Source organism: Thunnus thynnus, chromosome 5 (genome assembly GCF_963924715.1).
Source record: "Thunnus thynnus chromosome 5, fThuThy2.1, whole genome shotgun sequence".
In the NCBI taxonomy this organism is placed as follows: Eukaryota; Metazoa; Chordata; class Actinopteri; order Scombriformes; family Scombridae; genus Thunnus; species Thunnus thynnus.
Genome location: NC_089521.1, coordinates 5,457,201 through 5,484,589, shown reverse-complemented (window position 1 = coordinate 5,484,589; position 27,389 = coordinate 5,457,201). Strand labels below are relative to the sequence as shown.

At 39.4% G+C, this 27,389-nt stretch overlaps 3 protein-coding genes across 8 annotated transcripts in view; 2 read left to right on the top strand and 1 right to left on the bottom strand.

The window, feature by feature from the left end:
- The window catches only part of ranbp10 (RAN binding protein 10), a 35,094-nt gene extending 27,667 nt beyond the window's left edge, over positions 1-7,427 (bottom strand). For both annotated transcript variants that reach the window (XM_067588833.1, XM_067588834.1), the window contains exon 1: positions 7,078-7,427. In XM_067588833.1, the coding sequence (XP_067444934.1) occupies positions 7,078-7,279 (202 nt within the window). In that variant the 5' untranslated portion in view covers positions 7,280-7,427. The remainder of the gene's footprint in view (positions 1-7,077) is intronic.
- Positions 7,428-7,467: 40 nt separating this feature from the next.
- tsnaxip1 (translin-associated factor X interacting protein 1) lies at positions 7,468-12,775 on the top strand. 3 transcript variants are annotated; one of them, XM_067588838.1, is made up of 11 exons: positions 7,468-7,540; positions 8,369-8,477; positions 8,716-8,862; positions 8,994-9,087; positions 10,197-10,393; positions 10,666-10,807; positions 10,993-11,159; positions 11,282-11,389; positions 11,582-11,691; positions 11,945-12,068; positions 12,319-12,775. In XM_067588838.1, exons 2-11 carry the CDS (start codon positions 8,409-8,411, stop codon positions 12,391-12,393), a joined length of 1,233 nt encoding a protein of 410 aa, XP_067444939.1. In that variant the 5' UTR covers positions 7,468-7,540; positions 8,369-8,408; the 3' UTR covers positions 12,394-12,775. The 3 variants fall into 3 exon arrangements, with proteins under 3 accessions (XP_067444939.1, XP_067444938.1, XP_067444936.1); XM_067588837.1 differs by lacking the exon at positions 7,468-7,540 and adding an exon at positions 7,630-8,259 and having other exon boundaries at positions 10,996-11,159; XM_067588835.1 differs by lacking the exon at positions 7,468-7,540 and adding an exon at positions 7,631-8,259.
- A 6,563-nt stretch (positions 12,776-19,338) lies between these two features.
- On the top strand, positions 19,339-25,345 carry nutf2 (nuclear transport factor 2). 3 transcript variants are annotated; one of them, XM_067588832.1, is made up of 6 exons: positions 19,339-19,447; positions 20,830-20,951; positions 21,460-21,531; positions 22,266-22,364; positions 23,228-23,277; positions 24,380-25,345. In XM_067588832.1, the coding sequence occupies exons 2-6, from the start codon at positions 20,853-20,855 to the stop codon at positions 24,423-24,425; spliced, it is 366 nt and encodes a 121-aa protein (XP_067444933.1). In that variant the 5' UTR covers positions 19,339-19,447; positions 20,830-20,852; the 3' UTR covers positions 24,426-25,345. The 3 variants fall into 3 exon arrangements, with proteins under 3 accessions (XP_067444933.1, XP_067444931.1, XP_067444932.1); XM_067588830.1 differs by lacking the exon at positions 23,228-23,277 and having other exon boundaries at positions 19,340-19,447; XM_067588831.1 differs by lacking the exons at positions 19,339-19,447; positions 23,228-23,277 and adding an exon at positions 19,778-19,797.
- The last annotated feature ends 2,044 nt before the right edge of the window (positions 25,346-27,389 follow it).

Below are 27,389 nucleotides of genomic sequence, written 5' to 3'. Positions count from 1 at the left end.
TTTTTAATTAGTTATTTGACAATATAAAAATGTAATCTGAGTGATTGACAACTGTGACAGCCGCTCTAAAACCTCCGTCAGCCCAACTTTACTGCACAGACTCTGGCTCCAAAATTGCACACAAGAAATATAGCAGCTCCGGGCAAGGAGGTATTTTGGTTTCACTTTTGTGTATTATATGTGTGTATTCATATGTAAAAGTTCCGCTCTGCAGGTTTAACTTGCTGCAAAAACTCATTAATATATCTGAACTCTGCATACCTGCTTCCGTCACATCTCCGACTGCTTCCACAAACACATGTGGACTGAACTACTTCTCCCATTTACCAAAATAAAATGACATGTGAGGCATCTACAGATTTTCAAAATAAATTACAATACAGGATTTGTACAATTAAGATAACTCCTACATGTTAATGACTCTTTTTAAGGACATTTTTTGAATCTATCCAACTTACAAACAATAAGAAATGTGCATACAGTTAGTACGCTCCAAGAATTGATTTTCTCGACAATCATTCATCCGATCAACCTCACACTTGGCGGGCGTATTACTGAGGACCCAAAGAAGTGCAGTGTCGAGTGTGAAGTTATTTGGATGAGCTGTTCTCAAGAAAGCTGCAAGCAGCAATACTGGAGGCCAAGCAATCAGCCCATTCTGAACAGGCACGTTTTGCACGGGCACTGCACTAGTTAGATATAAATTCTGCATTCATATATCATGCTGTACAGACAAAACAGGCAAAATATTGAAGTCACTTGGAATTTTTCACAGTCAGGTGATTAGGAGAAAATGGAGGGTTGTAACAGTTATACATCTCTCAATTCACCCAATAATTATGACTACACCAGCACTACAAATTGTAATAGTTAAAGAAATATCACGTTATTGAAGTGAAATATTGAAACAAAACTGTCTCAGCATTGGCACTGTGGTGTCACATATTTCAGCTGTTATGTGACATCAAACCTCCCCACCGGAGGTCGAGGATCAAAGGTTAATGTCCTGTTCTTATGGGCACTGTGAGGCCTCAGCTGCTGACTAGGAAATCAGCTATCCCACCCCAGGTTCTATCCTTGACCATAAAACAGGGGAAAGTTCAAAATCTATCAGTTCAGTAACAGCAGGTATAAGACACAGCAGCAGAAAAGTACACCAGTGAAGAAGAGAGAGATTTTGGATGAATTAGAGGACACAAGTACGAAGGCTACACGTACACTGTCACAGTGGGTACAAAGTGCTACAAGAGCACCACAAAGGTAAAAGTAAAAACACTTTGAAGAAAGACAGAAGCGATCAGTGAGAAATATTGCATCACTGTTCAAATCGATGTTTTTCTTGATTTTTTTTTCACCTGACCTCTTCCTTACACCCAAACCTTGGTCCTTGCATCTCACAAGCTATCAAACTCTAACCAAAGTGCACAAAAGATAACAACAAGTTTTGATTGCCACCCTAGATTGTGATTGGATGAGAACACAGACTGTAGATTGTTTAGAACCAAAAGCTATAGTGCTGAGTTTAAACTACAATAATCAATATCAAGAAAATGGAACTTTCTACAGTTCTGGCCAATACTGACTTCACTGAGACAGGTTATGCTACACTGCAACACCTTAACGTTGTAGCCCATAACAGATGTAATGGCCTCATTTGGTAGAGGTTAAAGCTAAGGCCACATAGTGGGCAGCCACTCCAAAGACAGACAAACCAATTGCACACCATATATCCAATGCAAAATGGAGGTGACACAAAGTAACTAATGGCTGGTGTAGAAAGTCAATCATTTAGTAAGTAAATGAGCAGTGATGGTAGAACTATATAAATAAGGTCCAAGCTGTAGTAAACTGGACATATCCCTCATAGGCCTTACACAGCCATGAAACATTTGTACAGGTGTTTTCACTTACCTAACCTAATTGGACCTCTCCCTATGACTGTGTGGACGTGCACAGATAGTAACTGATTGACATCTCCCTCACACCCACAATAATTTGGTTGCACTCATTACCACAGACAAAATACAGCTTTCAAAACAGCTTTAAAATTCTTATTATGGAGTTTGAGTACTTCACATATTTTCCATCATAGCTATGACCGATTTCAACCTGAGCAGAAGCCTAATCAGCCAGGACACCTGAAAACGCCTGTAAGTGTCTGCAGGGGTTTTTAAAACGGAACTATCTCAAGTCTTAACTTCTGTCTAAAAACTTTGAAAAGCTTTAAGTCTAACAAGGCTAAGAGTCCACTGCATTGCTAAAGGCTCTTTGAGTCTGTACTTAGTCACAGCAGTGATTTGAGCTAAATGCTAATGTCAGCATTACAATGCTAACAAGCCATGGTTTAGCAGGTTTATTTACCATGTTCACTACCTTAGTTTAGCATGTTAGCATGCTAACATTTGCTAATCAGCACTAAACAAAAAGTACAGCTGAGGCTGATGGGAATGTCATTAGTATTTGGTTATAAACTAAAAATTGGACAAATTGAAATTCTGACCTGATGATGGAACTAAATGAAAAATTAAGGGATCATCAAAGTTATAACAATTCATCTCAAGGGGGACACGGTATTGTGCCCTATATTCATGGAAATCCATCCAATAGTTGTCAGGATGTTTCACAAAAAGCCAAAAATGGCAACCTCCTAGTGGTAAAGTCAAGGGATCACCAAAGTCATGGTGATTCATTCTCTGGAGACCATGAATGTCTAGAGAAAGTTTTGTGGCAATCCATCCAATACCGACTGACCAACTGACCAACCAACCCACAAGACAACAATGCCATCCATAGAGCTAAAAATAACTGACTCAAGTGGAATCAGATAGATTTGTTTTTTGGACATGTTTCACCCCTATCACATAAATAATTTAGAATCAAAGATCAGAGGTGCAGGTGACAAATCAGGAACTGATGTCAAACACAAAACACTACTTGACTACAGTAGATATTGGCTACCAATAGCTAAATATAGGGGTCCCAGCTGTATTCCAGTCTTTTCAAGTGGGGTTAGATGGGGTTTTTGGCTCCCTGTATCAAAGTAGCAGTGTGTTTAATGGACTTAACAGTCCAAGGTGTCCTAAAGGGGCTGCAGTGGGATTATGGGCTGCTGGAGCTGTTACTATGAGCAATTAGGTCCTTGTATAACTGGACCAAAAGCTTTGTCTTCATCCTTGGCACTTTGTCAAGCACTTTCTCAATAGATGGAGTCCACCGAGGTTGTGCTTTGTCATCTATTCTGTTTGTGATTTTCAAGGACAGAATTTTAAGGCACAGCCAAGCACTGGAGGATGTCCAGTCCACTTTGGTGACCTCAGGATTGCATGTCAGATTTTTGCAAATGATGTAGTTCTGTTAGCTTTGTCAGGCTATGACCTGCATCACTTGGGGAGGTTGGGTGTGGAACAGTTGGGATGACGGTCAGTACTTCCATAGTTCATATAAAAAAAGTGATTCATCTTCAGTGGAGTGAACTGCTGCCACAAGTCTAGAAGCTTAAAGCTGCATGAATTGATATTTTTGGTCACATGAGAGCAGAAGAACAAACTCTAAATACAACACTGACATATCACCTTATAAAGATGTTATTGCAAACATGCTACAAATAATTACTTATTTATAGATCCAACATACACAGAATCCAATATTCACCCTCCTTCTAGCTTTGTTTTGGTCTCCACCTACTCCTGAAGGAAATATCTGGCTCTCAAGCTGCTAAATACTTCACTATGTTCACCAGCTGGTTGCTAACTGTGTCTGTCTGCCATTTGGTGCTGGGCGGGTACCATACAGTGGGTTTATCAGAGCTTTTTCACTGAAAAATGTTGCCTGTTGTGTCCAGGAACAAGGTTAACCAGAGCAGAGTTTAGGCCTAAACACAGCCTAGGCAGACAACCAGTGTAGAATAAACAAAACTGCATCCATGTCCATTGTGGAGTATATCTGGCCCTTAAGAGGCTCTGTAGAGCAGCACTCATCCAACAGTTTAACCCTCATTTGGCCTTAAGTTTGGATAGTGACTATGATAAGGTCAAGGAGACGGTCAAGAAGTGGCCACAATGAGGTTCCTTCACAGTGTTTAGTGGTAGGGTGAGAAGCTCAGAGCTCAATGAGTTGATGCTCTTTAATATTGAAAAGAACCAGTTGACTGAACTTGAGCAAATGCATGCCTCTCTCAAAAGGTTGTTAAAATGCACTTTGAGAAAAAAAAATGTAAATCACTTATTAAAGTAGAAGAGGGAAGTGGGCGCACAAGAAGGTGCACCCTGTATTGCTACTTCAGTCCTTTATTCGTTATTCACCTACACTGGTTAAAAGAAGCATATTTTGTGCTTTTGTACAATAATCTTTTATTGTGAAGCACTTTGTAACTTTGTTTTGAAAATGCTATACAAATACATTTTCACTAACTTAATTAGTTGATAGATATGGATAAATAGATGGTTAATATTAAAAATACCTGATTCATATAACAGCAGGTTTACAGTATGTTTATCCGACACAAACCCACAGAAAACCTATTTGTATTCATATTTTTTAACTAGTTATTTATTTTTCATAGTCCTTAATCATCGTCTCAGTCATCCTAGAGGGCAATTAAAAGATTCATTGGATCCAAGCCATTCTGTTTTTATCAGCAATATATCATTTCATACTTTACAACAGCACAAACACTATAAGGTACACTACAATAAATTACAGAATGTTATATTCTGTGTATGTATATAGCCCTATCTGTCAAGCAACTGTTATGTCTTTCCATTTATCAATCCATAAGGCCTGTCAAAAGAATGATGTAATTATGTCTGCATCAGAATAAAGCAGAGAAATCCTTCATAGACCAGGGTGCTGTAGTTTTTGTTCAAAATTACATCTTTTAATTGGTATATTCCTCTAGCTCTAAATCAATATGTTTGTTTATATACATGTTATATATATTGTTTATTTATGTATCTATCTGTTAAGACTGGGTAAGTTTAATCTGTGTCTGTGCACAAAAGGACTAGGTAGACACGGTGGCCTTGAACAGAGAAAATTGGCACAGTGGTCAAAATAGCATCCAAACCACAAGGGTGAGGGAACAGAGCTGGAGATAGAACAACCAGGAGGAGAAAAAATATCCTACACACTCCAGAATTGGCCTATTTATGTGTCATCCCTGAACAATTGTGCAGTGTCATTTAATCTGGGCACTTTTCATAGACATAAAGACTCAACGCCCTATATAACCCTAACATGAAATGACACATCTTATCTGAAGACATATATGGGCCCATTCATCAATTTGTGCTAATGTCACAGCTATGATAAGTCCATAGATAATTATAGACATGCTAGAGTCTCAATAGCTGTGATTTAATGGAATGTAAGGAAAACAAAATCATTATCAGAACTCTACATGGAGCTCAAAAGCATCAAAAGAAAAGGATGCATCATTTGCATTTATACAACTGATTAAATAAAATATAGGATATTTTAAATGTGACCACTGTTCCCATCAACAGGGAACTGATCAATTATGCATGAAAGAATCTGTGGATTATATCTGACTATCTGCCCATGAGTCTAGATTTAAACAAATATTAGGCCTGAGCTGCTATTCACAAACAGCAGGATCACCTACTAGGTATGTGCCAAATAAGCCTTTCAAAATGGGTTACACAGCCTCCTGCCTGCATCCTCTCATCCTCTACATGTTTCACTGGTGTAAACAGCCAACAAGGCCCAGAGTGGCCTCACAGTGCCTCTATTAAGATTTTTACTCGCCTCAGAAGCATGGATGTATTATAAGACCAGGGCTAGCTTGCCTGCTACTGGTGGGCTGGCCTAACTGACGAAAAACAACATAGTAGGCTAAAAACTGAGAGCAAGGACTTCACAGAGACGTCACTTGTTTTGATTTAGGAGCTGGATATATAAAATAATCCATCTGACAGGCCTGACTGCCCGTACTGACAGATTTTAGCCATCCGGATAGATGGTTGGCTCTAGCGTCTGATGAGCAAAGTTGCTGTTATTGTGAAAATGCCAGAGTCTGTCGATACTACAGATTTATTAAAAGATCGCTACATTTGGCCTAATGTAATGCGCAGAGGCCTCCTCCTTCACAGCAGCTGTTGAGAACGAGCTGGCTGCCTGCTGGAGGCTGGACGTGAGACTGTTGTTGTGCTCAGGGCACATACACATCTGAGTTGGAGTTGGACCGGTTGCTTCCAGGCTGGAAAAACAAAATGATTTACACATTTTGTAATAGTTAAGACTTCTAAAACAGTGTCACTGAAATCACGCGAGAAAGCAAAACAAAGCCATTTTTATTCTATTTTGGTGCTTGCTGTTGTCAAAAAAACCAAACAATTGGGAGTATTACACCCATTACAGTACAACATTGTTGAAGGTTAACAACAAGTTTGGCTGGTATCCATCTTGTAGGCAGCTTACCCTGCTGTTTTCAGTACAATATTAGTCACAAGGAAAAGCTAGGTTCGCTAACGTTAGCAAGTTAGCCACTAGGCTAACTACTGTATTTGCTAGAGAGAGCTAGCTGTTAGCTAGCTACTGTTTATTAAATACCATTAGTTAGCTTATTGGCAGACCCCCCCTGTCTATGCGTCGTTATTGCTGCCAATGCCCCCCCTTCCAGTACAAACTGTGGAGCACGTCACATGCAGTGTCAGTTTACTGCAAACAAATAACGTCATAAACGGTAAATAAACAAAAAGGAGGGTCGTGTTTGTTGAAGGTGATTTTTTTAGTGTGGCGGTAATGAGACCAACTGACAGGGGGTTAGCGAGTTCACTGACACCCATTTGGGCATGAAACAAAGCAAGGTTACAGGACAGGAGAGGCAGCTCAGACTAGATTTACCAGGACTGCACACACACACACACACACACACACACACACACACACACACACACGCACACACACACAGTCAACATAATCGCATACTGTGAGTGTGTGTGAGTGTGTGTCAGACCCCCTCCCCCCCACCCCCTCCGCAACAACACAGTGACAGATCTGAGCTGAGACCCCTCTTCTGCTGTTGTTTGTGACTACTTCTTCAGACAAGTCTCTAACCTTTGTAATGCACCCGCAGGTTGTTCTGTGACAGCCCGATGTAGCTGTATTTATCCTTGGGGCTCCAGGATCGGGGTAAAGGGGTCTCCTCCTCGTTCACAGCCGGGTACAGCCGTTTCAGCCGTTCGTTCAGCTCATGCTCCTGGTAGTTAAAAGCAGGATCCCCTCCTAACGGCAGGCTTCCCGCTCCAAGCTCTGCCATTTTTTTGGCTTCTGTATTGTTCGTTTCTTTCTTCTAACCAAATCCCCCCCGTTGTCAGTCCGCTGGAGCTGTAGGCTGAGAGAGTGAGAGGGACTAGAGGGGAGAAAATAGCAGTGGTGTGACATCCCCGGATAAGCAGCAGAATGTACTGTAGGCTGGAGCGGTGCAGTATGGGTACTGTAGTCCCGCTGCACGCTCGTTGTTATGCTAATATCTCTAGAAAGGACTACACCGCTCTCCACTACCGTTCCAATGAGAAAGGTATCTAGGAAATGTAGTTCTTTAGCTGTTCAATTTAAACAGTTTTTTAAATTATATATATATATTTTATCTTGGTACGTCGTAGATGTATCAAAGAAAATGGAACATGATTTTTTGACAACTAGAGGAAAATTAATGAAAAGCATTAAGAGCACTGACGAAAACAACCTATAATATCCCCAAAATATGCTTATTGTTTAAGACACTTACAGAGCCTTTAATGTAATGACTTTAGTATTTTAGTGTTTTTATTATATTCTATGTTGTCATTCCTTACATTTACGATTACATTGTAACTATTGGAAGTTGCCGTTTTTATGTGTAGGTTACCCGTTTGTTTATATTTTATTGTATATTTATCATTGATAAAGGTAACCAGGCTTCATTTGCTCATTCACACAAGATTTTCCCCGTGGTTAGGAGGTGGGTTTATTTTCTCTTTATGTTCTTTATTCATAAAGAAAGTTTCATCTTGAAAACTTTTCAGGCGCGCCGCGGTCAGCTATGTGGGTTTTGCTGCGTGTTCCGTCCTTGTTACCATGGAAACCCTGCTACAGTGCTCTGATGCTGATGATTCTCTTGAGATAAACAGGCCAAAGTCAGACGTTTAAAACGAACAAGAGCTTTTGAAGTTATTAATTAGCCTTTGGATATTGACTAGAGATGTCACCGCCCAAATATATCAAATTTCCACCTTTATCGCCGTCACAAAAACAAAGGCAAGTGATTAAAAAAGTTGACTAACAGCGGAATTATTGTATTATGACTATTTAGCCTAACGTTATAAGTGAACTAAAATGTTCGAGCTATGTTCTTTTTCTATTTTAGACCTAAATATGACCATAGTCTACAAAATGACACTGTCCAGATGTCAGAGAGAGGGCTAGAAGGAGAAAGTGCTGGTGCAGATTCTGTTCAACTATCTCCAGCGAGAAAGGTAAGCAAGCCAGGTGAAGGTTCATCACACCTGGCAGAATTTCACTCACGATAAGCCATTGTGAAATTAAATATGAATAACAGCTTGAGTATTTCAAATCCTGTAAAGATAATTTGTTAGCTATAATGCCTCTCCCTTCTCTCCTAATCACACTAATAAATCACTGTTACAGCACTGGATTTCGATTTATTATGTATTTGTGTGTGTGTGTGTGTGTGTGTGTGTGTGTGTATTATAGTTGTGCTGGACGGGAAGCAGTTACATTTATGCAGGCCCAGGCCCAAGGAGAAAGCCTCAATTCCTGATGCACCTGGAGAGCTATGTGAACAAAGAGCTTCATACTATCAACCCCCATGAACCAAAATATCAGGAATTGAGGCTACAGGTGTTGTGGTTTCTTTTTTACATTAAACAAGACAAAATGTACTGTGCACATGCTCAGGTTCAATGCACATAATCCCTGCCACACACTAATCTGAAAAAGTACTCACATATCTTCATCTGCTTTGACCAAAGGTCTACCGGGATGTCTTTGCTTGTTTCATCAAAGAGTTCAGAACCTACCAACCCCTTCTGTCTGCCATCAGAAAGGAATATGAAAACACTTTAGGTCAGTAACTATGCAAGTAAGCTGGCTTGATCATTTGCATTTCCTAAGAAGAATTACACTAGTATAACACACTCTTCAATGGATTCATAAAGTGCTATAAAAGGAACAAAGCAGGCTTTGACAAGGAAGGAAAAAAAAATTCAACAAAGAATCAGTTATAATAAAGGAAAATCCTGTCTTTGAGGCTGACCAGAAATAGCAAACGGCTATGCTTTGAAGAAATGGACTGCCTTTCTTCAAAAAAAGAGCAAGTTCATTGGGTATATATTGTGTCTGCTGTGCCCTCTTAAACCCACATTTTTGAGACTAAATCTGAGTTATAAGGTTAACAGAGAAAGTGCAATGTGGATGGAAAGTTATCAGCAACTAATTTTTCACTAAATTTCAATAATATTTGATACTTTTGGAAATGTTTTGCTTTCTAACAAGCAAACAAACAAAGGGGACAAAAACATAATAAAAAGAGAAAAAAAACATAATGAAAGACTCAGTCATAATCAAACTGAGATTGAACAGTTCAGTGATTGCTGAGTACAATATATTGCCAAAATCAAAACACATGGTGCTGCAAATTAAGACAAAAATAAGACAAAGACAAAAAAATCAAGAAAAAAATAAGACAAAAAACTAAAGCATGAGAAGTTAGCTACTGTGAATTTGTTTTTAAAAAAATGGTGGTTGTTTCTTGCAGGGTGACATACTGTAGAGGCAGCTGTAGTTTTTCATTCAGCAGTTTGGTTTCAAGCACCAAAATACTGAATCACAGTCATGCTTCATGTAGAACTGCAGGTCATGATTATTTGCATTATTGAAAAAAAATCTATTAATATATTTTTTCAATTTATCAATTAGCAATCCAGCCTCTAAAATCTTAAACTTAAGCACAAGTTCTCAGATTCTGAAATGATTGCCTATTTTTATTTTGTCTGACAGTCTAAAAGCTCACAGGGATTCAATTTACAATAATATGAAATAAGAAAAAACAAGCAGATCTTTGACTTGTTGAAGCTTATAAAAGGGCTTATTTAATAAATCAGTTATCAAAATGATCATCAACAATCATTTCAGCCATATAAATGATCATTTCCCTGCATTGTATATCTGTCCAGTGTATCAGCAGGATCATATCCGAGAACTGGAACCACTGCGATCCCATCTGAGGCTGGTGACAGAGGAATGTGACAGGAAGATTCAAGCTCGCTGGTTAGAGGAGCAGGCTGAGATTGGAGCCTTGAAAAGGGAGAAACAGCAACTGCAGGAGGAAATTGAGGCCATGAGGGAGAAAGAAAAGGCCACGCAGGCAATGGTACATGACGTGAAATTTGGCGTTCTAACCACTATTTATTTAGTCATATAACTTTTTAGAGTGTACAACTAAGTGCGATTAATATCCACATGAATTCTTGCTTCTTCACTTTTTATTTTATGCATGTGTATGAAAAAGCTATTTAGGGTAGAGATCTCTTTATCCAAAGAATGTTTTGTTTGAGAATCAGAAATTCTCTTCAGATTTTAAGGTAGATAGTAGATTATCATTATCTTGTGTCATCTGCCCCACTATATTCTATCTCTCTCCAGGTGGACCATCTGCAGTCTGAGCTGTCCAACCAGTATCTGCAATACCGGGAGGAGCGTGATGCCCGCAAGATGCTGATCTGGCAGCTCAATAACCTAACGAGATGTTCTGTGAAGGAGGAGCATTCTGCAGATGAGAGAACAGGTGAGTGCAGACAGAAAATCATGTCAGCATTTATTTATTTATCATATTGTATTTCCTGCCCACTGACTCATAATCTCTGGTCGCAGCAATTTCTGAATAAGAATCAACCAAATACCTAAGATGGAATATCCAAAAATAATGATAATGATGATATTATGTTTTGGCATTTGTTTACATTGTGAAAGAAGAGAATAAGGACCCTGTGGAGCTGCAGCTCGCTCTGAAGGTGTGTCGGAAAGACCTGACCAAAGCCCAGGAGGAGCTCACCAGGATGAAAGCAGAGTACTGGGATGTCGTACCTCGACGCAATTGGGACAGCCTGGAACAAACACACAAACAGACCTTGCTACAGGTGCCTCATATAGACTCACATGCTGTTCATACAGTGCTCACTTGCATGTGCACATACACAGATTTCATTATTTAAAATCAGACTTCAGCATGGTTTTGTATTTGTTTTTTTGTGGTATCTAGTTGGAGACCCTGCAGGGTGACTTTGATCAGTTGAAGAGTGAGTATGACACCCTGCTGGAGCTCTACAAAAGAGGCAGCGTGCAGACACGTGACCTCAGCACTGTGCAGGTACGGTATAGATGACTTGTTTCTCCTCATTTTATGGTAACTGTGTGACACATGCAACCCCCAAACAAAGTCTCATCAACATTTTACCCACAAATGTATCATATAGATATTGATTTGTTGAAATTGATTTACGCAGATTTGTTTCACTAAGTGATACTAACCTTGTTTGACAAGTTGTTTGTTGATTTTCAGATGGGTGCAAGTGTGTCCCAAGGGCAAAGCCAGATTCAGTCTGACCAACTAAAAGAGCCAATCAACAGTGATGCCTCCAAGAGCGGTACACTCACTGTCCAGGAGTTTAGGTGATATAAATAGATGCACACACTATTGTAGTCAAGTCAAGTCACTTTTATTTATATAGCCCAAAGTCACAAATTTGCAGCAGAGGGCTTTATAAGTTGGACAACATACTACACCCTTGATCCTTAGACCATTAATTCAAATAAGGAAAAACCCACAAAAAACATTAATGGAAAAAAGGTTGTTGTTCTGTATGGCTGTCTCTTTTCTTTTCTGTGTCAAAAGAGTCTTTTGTGTACGTGTGTGTATGTATAGGGCAGCCCTGAGGACAGCATTCCCACTGAAGTCAGATCAGGAAATAGATGAACTTTTGGCCTCGGCTCAAAGCGAATCAGACAGCAGCAATGACACCATCTCTTCCCAGAGACTCCACAGCCTAGTACGTAACAGCAGGGGTCTCGCTCTCTTTTTGAGAACGTGTTTTGAAAACGTGATCCCCAGCTTTCATCTGCAACTGTTCTAAGACATCGCATTAAACTTAAGATATTTACATTAACTGTCACCACTTAGACCAATGTGGATATCCCAGTGAAGCAATGTAAAAAAATATCTTTTATCTCTTTACAGCATGTTACTTTCTTCTGTTCACTTTCTAAGATTTTGCTCTCTTGACTTTAATGCTCCAACAGCTTGCAGAATCCGGTGTGGCAGCCTTACTTCCTGCTTTGGATGAATCAGAAGAAACTGCTGTGTCAAACTTTTAAACTCCTCGCCAACTGATATGAGAGGGTAGTATTCATTTTATTAAGTAGGCCAATATGTCAGCTTAAAGACATACTAGAAAAAATGTTGTATGTGACCTTAAGTCTTGAGTCTTAAGTCTTATTGATTGTCCTCGTAACACATTTTTAACTGTTAATGATAATGTATGTACAATAATAATACATCAAAGGGTAAACATTGTGAATTTGTGATGAATATTATTGTCTGCTGCTGTCACTGATACAGTAGACCAGAAATCAAAACCTTGTCAAATCAAAAATATCTTCATAACTATGTATATACCACTAGAAGTTAAGTAAGGACACATTTAGTTACAAATGCAACTTATCCAAAAATAAATACATCATGTATAATGGACATTCATTTGGTTGGCTTTCTTTTTATCAGTGTATGTCTTGCAGTCTTAAGCTTTTCAGCTCCAAAACACATCCTAACATTCAATCCTACACTGTATGTGCGTTCGTGCGTGCTTGTGCAAGTCACACCACATTTGACACTCAAGACACCCTGCTGAAGACACCTCTTGCCCTGTTGCAACCCCCAATGCATGTGTCATTTGAACAGCTTCCAGAGCCTTATCCCAAGAAAAACAGAGTTGGATATCAACTTATGGTAGAAGCACTGTTTGTCAGCCTGTTGTCAGGTAACAAGGGTTCAGCTGGGGCACAAATCCTTTAGTGACTGGAAGCCTGACTCTCAAAAAAAATCAAGCAACTGTTGGTTCATTCGAGCAAATGCAGGAGTTTAGACAGAAAATCATCTCTAAACAATTTAAACAATGAGTTTAAGTTTGTGTGTGTTCAACTTATTGTTTAAATCAATAGCCGTACAAATGATATGGCTACATCTACATAAAGAAAGTAGGGATCCAGCCAGCCTTAGTGTCCTTGTCCTTACATGGTCTGGATGGTCTGGAGAAAGAGATTAATGAATGTGCTGTTAATGATAAAGTGGCCACCCCAGATAAGCTACTTTCAGACATGCACAGTAATCTGTAATTGCCAATTTTACTGTACAGGTTGACGTCATGTTTGAAAAGGCCCCCAATTTCTTTTTTGGTTTAAATTGTCCTGTTAATCTGCCAGCTCAGAACCTTGTAACAATTTCTTCAACATTTTCTACATAATCGAAGTCTGAATAAAGCAGTTGCATTGCCAGTAAATGCACACACTACATTTTGACGTTTTCACATGCAATGTTTTTGTGTATAATGTGCAAACCAATCACAAGCGTCTATGAACTGAGACTTCAAATGCTGGACCTTGATCCCAGACATCATTTTGAAGTGGTAAATACGACTCTGGAGAGTTTTGAGCCGCACAACTTTTATAAAAATGGCTAGAAATTGGTTAGGTGACAAAAGGTCACCCACAACGGACATTCTGACAAAACCTTTTAATATCATGAAGTCAGACATAACACAGAAAAATGTTATCATTTGAAAACTAACTAATATTGTATGAGTAAAGATTTTAATAAGACAGAAGGCTTTATTGTTCCCTGCCCCAAATATTTCACTTTGTATCACTGCTGTCATCATTAATATTGAGTGAGTGTTCCTGACATAGTGGCTGGTCTACCGGTTTAAATGCATACTGACAGTTTCTTTTTCTTAATTAATTACAGCAAGCTTTTATAACATTATTGATTCATTTTGATGCTTTGGCACATTGTTCTGAGGCTTTTATGCTAGAAAAGCACAATGAAACCAAGGAAGCAGGAGAGAAACCAAAAAAAGAGAATTAAAACATGAAGAAAGTATGTGGCAAAAAAGCAAAGTATGAAAAGCACCTTGTAGATACTGACAAAACAGCCAAGGAAGGTGAATAGTTCTCTTTATTGTAGAAGAGGGAGATGAGTCACAGGGGTTTGATAATCAGGTAGCCAACACTGAGCATACTGACAAAACCCTGCAGAGTGAAAGATGAACCAGGACATATTAATCAGTAGATCTTGTAGTAGGATGTAATGCTGCAGCACATGTACACCACACATAAACTTCCTTTGACTGAGTAATGAAAAAACAGCCTGCTGATGTTTGTCAGGTTTTAATTACAGACTTGTACCTGTAGAACTACGGAACAAAGAGTGAAGTTATATATATATTAAGGAATAATAATGAATACTAAACGTAAGGTAACATTTACACAAGTAGAAAAGACTCATTAAATCATAAAACTGACTCAGTAATGTAAGGTTACACTGTAATACCTACCTAAGCTAACATTAGCCACCATAAGCTACTGGTCGTACCAGACCAAATATCAAAACCCCTGATTAAAGTGAATGAAGAAAGGGTGTGTTTTATTGTTTATTAATTCAACTTCTCATCTTTAAGAAGATTAATGTGTTACTTCTTCTATCACTTTCTGACAATGTCAACAAAAATTGAAAACGTATAAGCGCTGTAAATTTAGAATATTTTTAAAATCTGATGATGATGTGAAGTTCGGATGGTTCAGCTTCATTATTAGTGCAGCATTCATATACACAAACTGCTGCACCTGTGGATTCCTCCTCACATTCTCAATTCCAATCTGAGGGTGGAAACAAGAAAAGCAAGGTCTGTGACTTGAAGAAATAAAAGATGCTAGAAATAAGTGAAGAATTGCAGCTGTTGAAAACATATAATATAAAAAAGCTTTTGAAAGTAACAATATGACAAAATAATACCGTTGTTTGTTGTCAGGTGGCAGCACAGGGAGCAGAGTGGGCCTGACATCTCTAAAAGCTTAAGGAGTCTGTCTGCAGAAATTCCCAGTGGCTGCTGTTGGACATTATGTCACCAGGAAACACATCATCAAGCTCAACTATTCTGGAGATGCTTTAGACAAGTCAATGAAAGACAAAAATGTTGCAGATATAGGGTCTTAGATTTCATATGTCTGAGCCAGAGACTCTCTGAAATCACACTCAGCTGGCCATGCTATCCAAAGCCTTTGCATCTGCCTCCTCATTGTCAGCGTGGCGCATAAGCACAATACCAAGTCCTTCCCATAGGGTCTGCCAGGAGCTTAAGAAAGACATCCTTTTTGTCATCAAACCCATTGTCTCCTCTCTCAGGACACGAGCATTTCAGTGACCATTAGGAAAAGAGGACCATTCTGCAGTGAGGGATTTGTAAGAGCCATGTCCAGTAGTGGTAGGAGCTACAAAAAGACATAAAAAGCATACACAATGTTAAAAGTTCTATTAAGTATATGTGACATGACTGGAAAAGTATGTGTAACTTTCTGGTGTCACCTGCTGTGAAACAAGCATTGCTTGAATGTTTTTTTGGATCCTCCCTTTCTTCTATAATGTGCAGAATGCAGATGTTCAAAACCTCCACAGCAAAAGTCACTACAGCTGCACTTTCTGATGGATGTGTTGCTGCAGGCGCATTCACTGGACACACTGAGTCGAAGAAACAGACACAGGTTTTACCCTGTCAGACATCCGATTACATGCATCACTTGCACACAAACACATAAACACGAATAATTTACTCATGTGTGAATGATGTGAAGAGGCTGGTGTGAATGTCCAAGGTTGGATCAAGAACTGTTCAGCCTTTTTTTAAACTTTAGTCAAGCCCTCTGTGGAATTCACGTGTCCAACAGTCCTGGAGTAAGAACAGAAAAATGAAAAAACAGATACAACTTAGCTGTGATTCAGTCAAGAAAAATGAAACATTGTACTGAGTGTAATGAAGCAACTAAAATGTTAACCCCTGTTCCTGTATGAATGTCCAAAATATTAAGTAAGGGGATGGATGACTCAACATGAACAACAGCCTCCCACACGAGTGCCAGCACTACAGGATCTGTGTTGTTAATGCTGAGGAGGACAGCAGGGCAGAGTTGTGGACCGGTTCTGAAGTGAACACACATGCATCAGAAAATGCACCTTGCACCTGTGGAGCAACACATACATATTAACAGGGAAGTACTTCAGAGCAGATTCATGCATGTTTATTACATATCTGACTAGTATATAAACTACACAGATTGAGCTGAATTTTTCTTTTATAGGATACATTTTACAATTTTTAGTTTTCTTCCTGACATTTTGCCTTTACATCATCATATATTCCAAGTTATTGAAATTAAAGTCTTTCAGTGAAATAAATCATGTATGAAATGGGTTGTCAATTTAGTGTTGCACTTTCATAAAGAGAAAGATTAAAAAATTAATGGTCACAATCAGTCCAGCAGAGGCAGATATATCCTGTCTTTTAGTCCCTGTATGGTTCAAGCTATAGAAATACTAGATCCTACACGCCCCATAATGCAACTTGGTAGCATCTTTCATCAGACCCTCCCTCTCCAGTAAATACTGACATCTTTCAAACTCCTGGCTCCCAAGTTTGTAATGCTGGCTTTCTGTTAAAAATCTGTAATCTCTAAGCGCAAAATGAGATAACCCAGATTACATCATCAGGGTTATTTTCTCAGATTTAGGAGCTCTCCCTCCAGAGCCACAGAGGAGATTATTCAACTATTTTCACAGGCTGAGTAGTACTCTCCCTGATGAGTAAATTGAACTTAGTGCATAAAATTGGTTGAGTGCTCCTTCAATGCTTACAGGTGTTTACATGTTTACTGCACTTCCAGAACTTCTCAGATCTGACAGGATGTGTTAGACTTCCCACCAGGGCTGACTTGTCCTTCTGGGGCAGCAGGGACGGCAGTCTCTTTAAGCCCAGCAGAGAGTTGGTCAGCATATGCTTATATACAACTTCTTTTTCCTCCTCTGTCACATGTCACAGAGCAAAACAGTGCTTCAGTAATAGACTGAATGAATATATTAACCTTGTGCCTTCACATTGAGAGGTAAGCACACAGAAGATATAACCGTTAGTGACTTACAGTACATTGCTCATTGTGTCTGCAGTTCCTTTTAATAAAGCATCTTCAAGTGCCTCAGATTAAAGTGCAAATCCTGCTTGTCCTCACAGCCAACCATTGCTTCTCACTTTACTCGTCCCTGCAGAATGTGAGTGTCTCTGGTTTTTTGGTGGGTGAGAAGACAGCATCAAAAGCCTGTCAGGCAGCAGAGGCTGCATGTGTGTAGGTGTCACACTGGGCCAGCAGCCAGTGGCCCATCAAGCTCTTCAGAAAGGGGTACAAGCTGTGATGCACTTTCAACACCAGCTGCTCAAAGGCCTGCTGGGTACCTTCATTCACATGGCAATCAGGAGCTTGACAGTAGGCACATTTGTTTGTTAGTGATGAAGCCAAAATTTTACTAGTGTAGACACAACTCAAGCACAGACAACTATACACACTCATCAAAGTGAAAGGTTTTTTTTAGTGTGTACAGCACAGTTTCAGAGTTATTCCCTCACTTGAATTTACTGCATTTTCTGTAAAATGCAGACCAGCTCACTAATGACATCTTGCAGTAAATCTTCAACCAGTATGGCAGGACCCCTTTAATCTTCTTCTGCATTTTGTTCCTGATTCATGGATGACAGACTGTTCAAGTTGTTGTAGTCTACTTTCCAGCTTTTTATTTTGGTCAAGTTGCTAACAAACGGTGCATAAATATTGAATAGGCTGTTTTTGACAGTGTAAATCATGATATTCTACACTTCAAATTAGAAGACTTAGGAGTATTTAAGAGCTTCATCTGATGTGGATAAACACCTTTTAATTAGGGTTGAAAGTTAGCACTTTAACCTAATATATTCATGTCCTTTCAAAGGCATTGTGCAGAGCCAACACAGTAAAAAATGTGTCACTATCACAAGCCGCATATGGACCGCACAGTGCTCGCTATACTATAGTGCTCTAATACATAGTTATATGTTTATTGTAAGTGATGAATGTGACGCATTTGTAATGTTTTAATGTAAGTTGTGTAAGGGTTCTTGGTGGTGTTTATATATTATTATATATATATAATAACTACAAATCTACAACTCATTTCTTGTGCATTTTTAACAAACAAATAAGGCTGGGAGACATGATTGAAACTATCACAACATAATTACAAGGCTGGATTACCAACAGGTGCCATCGAGTTGCTCCAGCCTTTTTACCTAATCTTTTGGCCCTGTCCTGTTGAGACAGAATCAAGTCTACTATATAATATTTCATTTGCATGGTCTTTAGTAGGCTAAATGTTATCAACTTAGAACCAAACTTAGTTGGGGAACTCTGGCTGGAAAGGGGCCCACAGCTAATTTATGCCCTGGTCCCACCTAGCAGGTTAATCCAGCCCTGACTGATATTTTTCCAATATTTATACAGTATGGGCCTATAGAGCAATATTGCAAATGCAAAATTGCATCAGAACCAGCTTTATTGGCCAAGTACGTTAAAAGTGGTCAAAACTCCAGCAAAACTTGTAGTGTATAGACCGCTTATAGACCACAAGCTGAAACGTGTTGGTCTAACAATAAAGTTGTTCTTTATACAACAAGTGTTGCTGGAGTTTTGACCTCTTTACACTTCTTTCCCTTCTCCATGCACCTTAGAAGTAGGTGAACTTGTGCCAGAAACCCCTAATCTTGGCCAAGTATGTTTACACATACCAGGAATTTGACTCCGGTTTTTAGTGGCTCTCAATGTACACACAACAATGTTCAGGAGGATACACATGGAGATACAGTCAAAACAACAGAAAATGTGTAAACATAAGCATATGACTAGTATGTATAAGCACGTATGTGGAAAAAATAGGTATATACATATAGAAACAATGAACAACACAACACCGTTCGAACAGTTTCTGTAGACTGTAAACAAGGATAAGGATAAGGTAATGGAAGTCAGTTAAATTAACTGCTGTCTTTAACTGTTATGTAAACTGTTGTGTTTGACTGTTATTCTTACGACAAAACACAGATGTAACACTCATTTTGTTAGTTTTTACAACCGAGTTATCATTCAAGCCCTTTAAACAAAGTAAATGTTGAAATTTTTCATAAATAAACAAACTACAATGCCCACAATCCATCGGGCCGGCAACGGCTTTGACTGCGTGCCGTCGCATCGGAGCAGACACTGCACTGTCCGATCGTGCAGCCGGCCTCGGCGTTGGTTAGAGGTAAGTTTTTATTACTTATTTTTATGAGCAGTGAATGGAAACATGTGTGAAAACAAAAAGCGGTAGTTTAGTCTGACATTTGAACATGTATACGGTCGTATAAGTTGTTGAATTGGCTGCTCCTGTCCCGTTAAGGGCTAACGCTAACGTTGGGCACGCCTATGTAAGGGTCGCTGCTCCGGAGCTCCTGAGCTGTGTCGCGGGCCCGGAGGAGGCATCAACACTTGAAGGAGACGGGGTATTTTTAGCAACCGGTGGAAAGGCCAATGCCAACGAGCCAGCCAGTTAGCTAGCTCCTGGAAATATAATTTATCTGACGTCTAACATTCGCTGGCGGGGAGACGTGCTAGGTATATGAGCTGTCTTTGCCAGCACAGGCTGAGTCAACGTTAGCAAACAAGACAGCTCAAAGCTAGTAGCAGCTAGTTAGCTAGCGTTAACTAGCCATAAATGGACATTTGCATTTATTAAAGACACAAATTAGCCTTGTTTTGGTCTCCCTCTACTCTTAACTATGATGTCGCGGGCCTAGAACTATTTGAGTCCCGCCAGTGTTTATGGTATGTAGTGATGAGTTGAATGCTAATTTTCAGACCTCTCAGACTGTTCCAGCAACAACAGTGTATCGTTATGTGGAAGCACATGACTTGTGCTGTCAGTGTCACCCAAGCAGAGGGATCAATGTAGGTGCGGCGAGTTCAGCAAAACACGCCAGTGCCAGTTGGGTGAAAGCATTTTTTCCTATGCGGCGGTATACATAAACTTTTCGTGCACTGAAAGTCTGGCCATGTTTTTTTCATTGTTATTATTACAGATCAGAATCAAGTACTTTGTGTAATGTTAACTAAACTATTGAATACAGAATGTTTGTGATACGGATAGTGTTCATATTGGCTTCTTTGGACTTTTCTTTTGGAAGGTATACACTGGATTTTGATATTACATACATCTCAATATTTACACATGATGAGGATATTATACACTCAGTTGCCATGAAGGTTTAAAATGTTCAGCTTGTGTTGAAACTGCTTTAGATGGGTGTGTGTAATAGTTGGTGTACCTTCACTGATATAAATGAGACAGACAAAACATTTAAAACACCTCACAGTGTAACATAATAGAGAACAACTTCAACACAAAACTTCACCCTCCAAATGTGATGGTGGAGAGTGCTGTCTAACATGCCTATCCAAAATGTCCCATAGATGTTCAGTTGGGTTGAGAGCTTGATGATTTGAACCAAGTGGCCTCATTTCAATTAATAAGAAGGCTGCAGGGTTTTTTTTTTTTTTTTGCACTGTTCACCCGTACATTACTTTGCATTTCTGTCTCTCTTCCTCTCTTTCTGACCCGCTCCACTTCCATCTTTTCTGTCCTTGCAGTGTGTGTTGCAGGGTGATTCAGGATGGTGGACCAGCCTCTGTGGGAGCAGATAGGATCCAGCTTTGTGCAGCACTACTACCAGATGTTTGACTCTGACAGATCACAGCTCGGATCCATATATGTGAGTGTGGTAGAAGGAGGCTTTTGATCAGTTAAGATTCCTCAGATGTGGGCTGCACTTTTGAATTCACTTTTTTTCAATCAGTGCAAAAACAAGATCAATGTTAAAATCTATTTTTCCTCTATGAAAGTTTTTTTTTTTAAACAATTTACATTGTTTTCACAGAATAAACAAAGTAAATGAGGTATTTGATTAATAAAATAAAATAAACACAAGTAAACTACTTCTGCTTCTGCAAACGACAGGATAGCAAGCTAACCTTGAGAGCCTACGGCCAACAACTTGGTGGGTATTTCCACCATGTTACTTTGTCGTGCATCACCATACTATGTCAGACTTCGTTTGCACTACATGCATGCATTTGTTCTCTCGTGTCAGTCTCAAAACCACTTAGATAGGGCTGAAGGGCAGCAATGTTCATATCACTTGAGTCTGATGCTTTTTTTGATAGACCTTTCATCAACTCATTTTTATAGCCCAATCTCTTTATCTGTTTGGCTCCACACAGATCGATGCATCATGCCTTACGTGGGAAGGACAGCAGTTCCAGGGAAAAAGAGCAATTGTTGAGAAACTCTCTGTGAGTTTATCTGGTAACTTATCACTCTAGACAGAGGTAACATGTAACAGGTGGTGGATGCTTTTAGCATGGGAAGCCCAAGTGTGAAACACGCTGATAATGTCAGTGTTACACGCACACAAGAAAGCAGGTCACTCTGAGAAATCTGGTCATGTTTTTTGGAACCATGGCATATAAATACGTGCATTTGTGATACACTCAACAGAACCCTGCTTCCTGTTTTTGTGTGTACGTGTGTGTGTTTGTATCACAGCATTTGGAATGACAGTGCAGTGAGAGAACAGACTTTTACTGTTAGTCAACTGTTAAGCTGTTAGAATTGGACTCATATAAGGTATTTTGCGTCAGTGTCATTTTTATTGGGACTTTGTTATGATTTTTTTTCCTCTCATCCCACTACACTGATGTCACAATGGAACTAAGCCTGTCTGAGTGTTTGTCATGCAAATGAGCACATATAAAGCCAGCTATAAGTATACATGGCCAAGAAATCAACTTCCTCTAAGAGAAATTTAGCCGGGGAAATCACCTATGAGGTTTTGCATATACATGACAATATCCTCATAATTCTCCCCTTTAGTGAGGATTGTACTTCTTTTTCTCAGGTTTTAGTTAGAGGAGTTCAAGATAATAGAGGAATCATAGGTAAAGATTGTCATTTCTTTCTGTGTCAAAGATATCTATGTTAATCTTCCTCTTGTGTATTTTTTTTTTCTCTTATATGTGTGTACCAGAGTCTCCCCTTCACAAAAATAGCGCATAGTATAACAGCGCAGGACCACCAGCCAACCCCAGACTGCTGCATCTTGAGTATGGTTGTAGGACAGCTAAAAGTAAGTAACACTGTTGTTGCAGAGCATGACAAAGTCAACCATTCTGCGGCCAGATCATCACACACATAATGATACATAAACAAGGTTATTAATGTACCTGTATTTCAAATAATTGCTGTTACCATACAATCAAATCATTTTATCAGGATCTAAGAAATATTCTTTCATGTAAAAGTAGAATTTGTGAGCAAGCAGTATTGCACACTGACATAAACTGTTCACCTGTCTTTGTATTATAAGAGGGAAAAAATATTCCAGATATACCTACTGTCCATCTGTACAAGAGGGGGGGCAAAACTTGATAGAGACTCAGTAGCCAGACGTTTCTCCGTTCTCTGTTTAGGAGCAGCTGAGATTGTCACTAAAATGAGAATAGCTGGTCCACCTTAAAGGTCAGTCCACCTTAAGTGAGCCTGGTCAGGTTAGGCTAACCCATTGTTGCTAAATTCGGGGCTAACCCCCTTCACTTTCATCAGCAGGTGACAAGCAAGACACGGGAACTTGGCTTTAGTTGCGAGGGGTTGTAGCATTTATTCACTGACAAATAGCCTAAACTGTACACACACTGCACTGCTACGTTCACAGATATACTGTTAACTTCATACTCTGCTCTCATCACACACTTACTCTCTCTCTCTCTCTCGACTGCACACTCGCAACTTTCCGCCTTAATGGAAGACTAATACTCGCTATTTTGTCCTAAATTTCAGACGTTTGGGGTCATTGTCTGTCCATCTTTTGCGTGGATTACATTAATAAACTACTCTTGTTGGCTTTTTACTGGCAAATCTTATATTGCACTTACAGTAACGTGTGCGCATAAATTAGGTAAATAACATAAACAAACATTTTGTTTCTTTCAGGAGGGGCGGGGGGTCCCATTGGAGGGTCGGGCTGCCCCTCCAAGGCAATGGTAGGGGAAACGCTGCAAATATAGGAAAATGTTACATGCAGCAAACAGTAACATTACCTTTTATGTGATATTTGTCCCCATAGTCTTGGCAGTTGGGATTATCCTTTCCAATAACGGTTCTTCTCTTCTTCTTCACTCATCTATCAACTTAAGTAGAAGTTATGTGCAGGAAAACTTGGGGAAACAGATGAACAGAACCTAGGTTACCTCAGTATCTCCAGCATGTGCTCAGGGTTGACTTATACTTCTCTCCTGGTGTTTGTCCTCACCTGAGTCTCTTTTCCTGCAGTTCCTCTTCAGTGAACCCTGAACCACACCAAAATCTAAATTTTTTTTTCTTGATTGGATTCCCAATTAACAACCATTTTTAGTTGGGGAAAAATCAAAAATTTTGCAGTAGGTATCAGTGTTGCTCACAGAAGTGAATGTAAAGGCATCCTGTGGAGTTTTTGACCACTTGTAGTACTATGGAGTGTTTTTACGAGTGGATCCCTTCTTTGTTTGTCTCGTGCACAGGGACACACACACACATGCATGCTGCTGATGTGATGCATATTCCGACAAAAAAACGCAAATGATGTCCCAGAAAAATTCAGGGAAGCAGACCGTGAGCTAGAAAACAAAAAAGATGAAAGGATAAAGTGAGTTGAAGTTATGGACAGTGTGTGGGACTGTTGGGTTTTCTTTTCAAGTGAAGTTTTTGATCCTGCGCACCTGTCACTAAGACTTCATGTGTTCAAGAGCTCTTTTGAAATTACAACCTTGAGCTAGAAAACACAAAAAATGGCAAATGTTTTGAAGAAGGAACTTGGCTCAACATGTGCAAGGGTCCACACTTTGCCTCTTGGTAAGTAACATTGAACGTAAGATAAAACTCCACAGGGCACCTTTAAGCTAAACAATTAGACATAGTCTTGATTGGAGCTGCGGGCTAGTTTGGAAGATAAACTCTCATTTACACAGATTCGTTCACAGAAGGAGCTGCACACCTGTTTTCACTGGCGAGTGGTACTTTGGACTTTGATGTGTCAAATTGATTAAATCTAGAGCACTGCTGACTTTGACCTGAACCTCTTCCTTTTTTGTGTGTGTGTGTTTGCAGGCAGATGACGACCCCATCATGGGTTTCCATCAGAGTTTCATCCTGAAGAACATTAACGATGCATGGGTGTGCACCAATGACATGTTCAGGCTGGCCATTCACAACTTTGGCTAATCCCCTTCCCCACTGTGGTGGGCAGGGGCGGCCATAGTCAAGGGCACCGTGTGATGAAGTATGGAGGGAGGAGTTGAGGATGGAGAGAAGAGAGAACACTCATCCCTCCCTCCTGCTATCTCATTTACGCCTGTTTTGACAAAGAAGCAAACACCGGATTCTAGATGTCAATCACTGAACCTCATCCAGGTGGGTTTTCAGACCACCCCAGCCAGTAGAAATGCGACATGTTTTTGCTGAGAGCCGGCCGACCAATCAGATGCCCCTGTCTGCCACTCCGCTGATCTGCATGATGCTGGGAGCCCCCATTACAGTATCTACACTCAAGCCACCAGAAAGACAAACAGCTGACCAACGCCATTAACGCATACTCTGCTCTCCAAACCTCTTAACTTAGTTCTAACCCATTCTACTCTACTGTTGACTCCACTGCAGTCATCTCAGTTCTGTTAGCACTGTTGTTGACTGGTTTGTAGATCCATGTTCAGGTTCAGAGTTGGCTTCTTCAGTTCCAACTTCATGTGTTGTAATTTGTTTTTAGACGCCACCTGTGTGTTGACTTTAGCTTGCCTTAGTGTGTTTAACTGAGTTTTATCTTAGTTTACAAAATTCTTAACTTTGTCATGATTTGTTCTCATGCCAGGTTTTGCTCTCGCAAACCAAAGACTCACAAAGGACATAAAGTTTGACCTTGCTGTGTGATTGGCTCTGATCCTGCATATTCTCTCTTTCTCTCTCTCTCTTTTCTCTCTCTCTCTCTCTCTCTCTCTCTCTCACTCTCACACACACACGTCTGGCAGTTAACATGGACTACAGCCGCGATACACAATAAAACCTGGACTTTTTTCTTAATGGTGTGGCTTTGTCTCTCCGTATCATTGGCTAATTGTTTTCCCAGTCCTTTTGTCTTCACAGTGAGTCTTTGAGTTTTCTCTAAGTACATATTTTTGCTTTTTGAAAATTTGTAGGTTTGGATGACTTTACCTAAGAAAATCAGCTTGAAAACTGAAAATGTGTAATTGTAAAATAAATGCATGTGGGCCATAAACTTGCCAGGCTGTTACCCAGCTGACACTGACCTTATTAAGCTGGGTTTCAGTCAGATGTGACTGATCCACAATTGAAGCTTCTTCGTCAGTGTTATTTTACATTCAGTATTTCTGCTATTCATTACTTTTGTTACATTACAGCAGGCTGCCAACTCAGTTTTTATTGCCACTATGATCCCTGGCCTTATGGCACCATATGTAAAAATGAGCCGTGTAGCATACAGATTTCAAGTTTGGGAAAAATGTACAAGACGTATTGGGAGAGAAAAGTCAAACTGGTGCATCACTTGTCAGCAGTATCTAACAAAATATACCAGTGATTTTTAAAAACAGCACAGTTTATCTTATATACCTGCGGCCACCCTATAGTAGTTGTATATTGCAGGTTTTCCTGTTGAGTTTTATACCAGTTTACTACAAGGATACTGCTAGAGACTGCACGGAAACCAAACATCTTATTGTGAGGGACAAATGAATCATTAGCGTCAATAGGATTCAAATGTTCATACAGCAGGTATTTTTTCATGGAAGCAATCGTTTCCTCAGAAGGCGCAGCAGCACTTTGCTGATTGTGTTGTCCACTGACTTCCCTGTGTTGATTGCTTCAGCTACATTTGTTTCAGAGTGGAAGACACCAGACTACTGCAGGTCTGTAAAAAAGGAGCCTGACACCTGACTGGTTCTGACTCATGAGCATGTCAGGTGACTGGCTCATGAGTCAGAACCTATATATAGAGTCTGGATTGTGCTGTCTGAATAATTTATAGGTTTTCAGTGTTAAATAATCAAATTGAACTAAAAAAGTAAGTAAATGAAAATTTTAAATAAAAGTTACTTTTGAAAAGCTTAGTGGATTCCCATTTAATTTGCTGAGAATCTTTATTGTCCTCAGAGGATGAATCCTAATGTTTTCCAGCACTTGACCTTTCCACAAGCACCACTATCTTGTCAAAATTTTACATTTGTACACAAGATATATCAAAAACGTGTAGGTGTAATTTACATATTCAAAAGCCAGTCTCCCGAGGTGTATGTTGGTAAAAATATCATGTCCATTAAAAGAAGGACTTAAAGGGAACACGGAACTTAAATAAAATGTTCCTCACGTATTGCCAGACGTCTAACTGTAAAAAAAAAAAGAAAAAAAAAGAAAAAAAGAAGCTTTATTCAAAGATCTTTGGTGTATGGGACGGAAGAAATAGTGGCAGTGAAGTGATGAAACAGCGGTGATTTGTGATGAAACAGCATCCTGGATGTAAGGGCCCTATTATTTGCCAGCAGGGGGCCTCAGTGAGGAGGAATACAGCAAATAGACATTACTTAAGTGTAAAACAGTTTTCTATTAACTTATATAACTTCTATTTGGACATTAGTACATGGGTGTATTATAAGAATAAGCATTAGTATGACGAATTACATGAAATGTCATAACATTTGGTCGAGTTTAGTAATGCGTTAAATTATTGTTCAAACTGTTGGTTCATACATTTCTGTATTTATTCGTGTAATTATTACTACCATAATGCATTTTCCATTACTATCATTATTTATTTAACATTGGACATTTCCCAGTTACATAATCTGATCATTGGAACATGAGGAAGTTAAACCAACCAAAAGTGTAATTTGTTGTTATTCATCTGCTTGTATATGGTTGCAAGTTATTGTTGCAGAAATAAAACTGGAGGGTTTTTTTTTTTCGTTTTTAAGACCCGCGCTCACAAAAAAATAGAGGAAAGATAAATGTTACAGACTTGTTAAGTTCGGTTTGTCTGATTCTCATTAGAAGACGTAGACGCAGGGAACCAATGATTTGACACAGATAGGAGTCGGAACCTTCGACGCGC

What these genes read in the sequence shown, in the direction of transcription:
- tsnaxip1 (XM_067588835.1), top strand. Translation starts at nt 8,204, where the DNA reads ATGTCACCGCCCAAATATATCAAATTTCCACCTTTATCGCCGTCACAA. An exon ending in AACTATCTCCAGCGAGAAAG is followed by an intron (nt 8,478 to 8,715) that starts GTAAGCAAGCCA and finishes TGTGTATTATAG; the next exon opens with TTGTGCTGGACGGGAAGCAG. An exon ending in CTCACTGTCCAGGAGTTTAG is followed by an intron (nt 11,692 to 11,944) that starts GTGATATAAATA and finishes GTGTATGTATAG; the next exon opens with GGCAGCCCTGAGGACAGCAT.
- nutf2 (XM_067588830.1), top strand. Translation starts at nt 20,853, where the DNA reads ATGGTGGACCAGCCTCTGTGGGAGCAGATAGGATCCAGCTTTGTGCAG. An exon ending in CAATTGTTGAGAAACTCTCT is followed by an intron (nt 21,532 to 22,265) that starts GTGAGTTTATCT and finishes TGTGTGTACCAG; the next exon opens with AGTCTCCCCTTCACAAAAAT. An exon ending in TGGTTGTAGGACAGCTAAAA is followed by an intron (nt 22,365 to 24,379) that starts GTAAGTAACACT and finishes GTGTGTTTGCAG; the next exon opens with GCAGATGACGACCCCATCAT.